The 1,163-nt window shown below is 31.5% G+C and overlaps 1 protein-coding gene across 1 annotated transcript in view; it reads left to right on the forward strand.

Moving 5' to 3' along the window:
• Positions 1 to 1,163, forward strand: part of LOC105004227 (triadin-like) — a 30,798-nt gene that overhangs the window by 1,957 nt on the left and 27,678 nt on the right. Inside the window, exon 2 of the mRNA XM_010861774.1 lies at positions 915 to 959. Coding sequence (XP_010860076.1) covers positions 915 to 959 — 45 coding nt within the window. The remainder of the gene's footprint in view (positions 1 to 914; positions 960 to 1,163) is intronic.

The raw sequence follows: 1,163 nt of genomic DNA on the forward strand, positions 1-1,163 counted from the left end.
TTATCTCTATAGAAAAAGCAGAAATGAGACATCTTAAAGAAGAAAAAGGTAATTTTTAAAAGCTTAAAACTTCCTGAAGTCAAAATATTTTGAATAAATATGTATATGACTCTGTCATTTTATCTCTATAGAAAAAGCAGAAATGAGACATCTTAAAGAAGAAAAAGGTAATTTTTAAAAGTTTAAAAGTTACTGAAGTCAAAGTATTTTGAGTCAAAATTTATTTATTTCAATTTTAAAGAAAACTTTTCTTTATGTACGCGATGATTGCTGGCCTGATTAAAAGAAGAAGAGTGGTAAATAATCACAGCCTGTGATAATGACAGTGTCAGAGGAGCGATGGATGCAGGCCACGCCTGCAGTGTGCAGTCATGTGTTGGTCATTGGTGAGAAACCTTAGAAGCTGCACTGCGATGCTGCTTTTTTATCTTAACTTTAGTTTTATTTATTTAGGAAACTACATAAATAATACAATAATCACTGATTTCCATGTTTAGTCATCTAAAAACCTTATAAAGGCCTTAATCATCAGAGAAATATTCTGTCGAGTCAGGAGCAAAGCATTCTTAGACATACCAAAAAGATTACTAATAACAAAAGAAGACACTTTTCTGGTTTATATCTAAATTCAATTAATCAGCATTACCCATTGTCCGTGGACTCAGATTCATTTAAATACCCTGTAATCACTGAGTTCAGGTCGTATCTATGTTTATGCAGATAGAACAATCTCTTCAGCTAACATTTATTTTTCTTAGGTGTTAGCAGAAAACTTTTAAAACACCTTGAGAAAATATTTACAACATTTAAATTATTCTCATGTTGCTAAAGCTTAGAGTTGAAGTGAGCCAAAGTTTTTATGAATATTTGCTCTGAAAGTTCATATTTTAATTTACATTTTCTTTTTTATACAGTGCCAACAAGAAAAGAAAGTCTTCAATTACACAATGTGACAAAAGGTAATCTTGACCTTGGTAAATCCTCAAATGCTGTGTTGATGTGGAGATGCCTGAATTATGTTGGTGCTTAATATTAACACTAAATTTCTAAAGCAAGAAAGTCTAGCTGTTTATACAATTCTAACAGCAGGGGAAGTGGACAGGTAGGAAATAGAACAGAATGCTTACATTTCAGTGGAAAACTAGGAAATGTGAAGAAATAGA

Source organism: Bison bison, unplaced genomic scaffold (genome assembly GCF_000754665.1).
Source record: "Bison bison bison isolate TAMUID 2011002044 unplaced genomic scaffold, Bison_UMD1.0 scf7180017864473, whole genome shotgun sequence".
Lineage (NCBI taxonomy): Eukaryota > Metazoa > Chordata > Mammalia > Artiodactyla > Bovidae > Bison > Bison bison.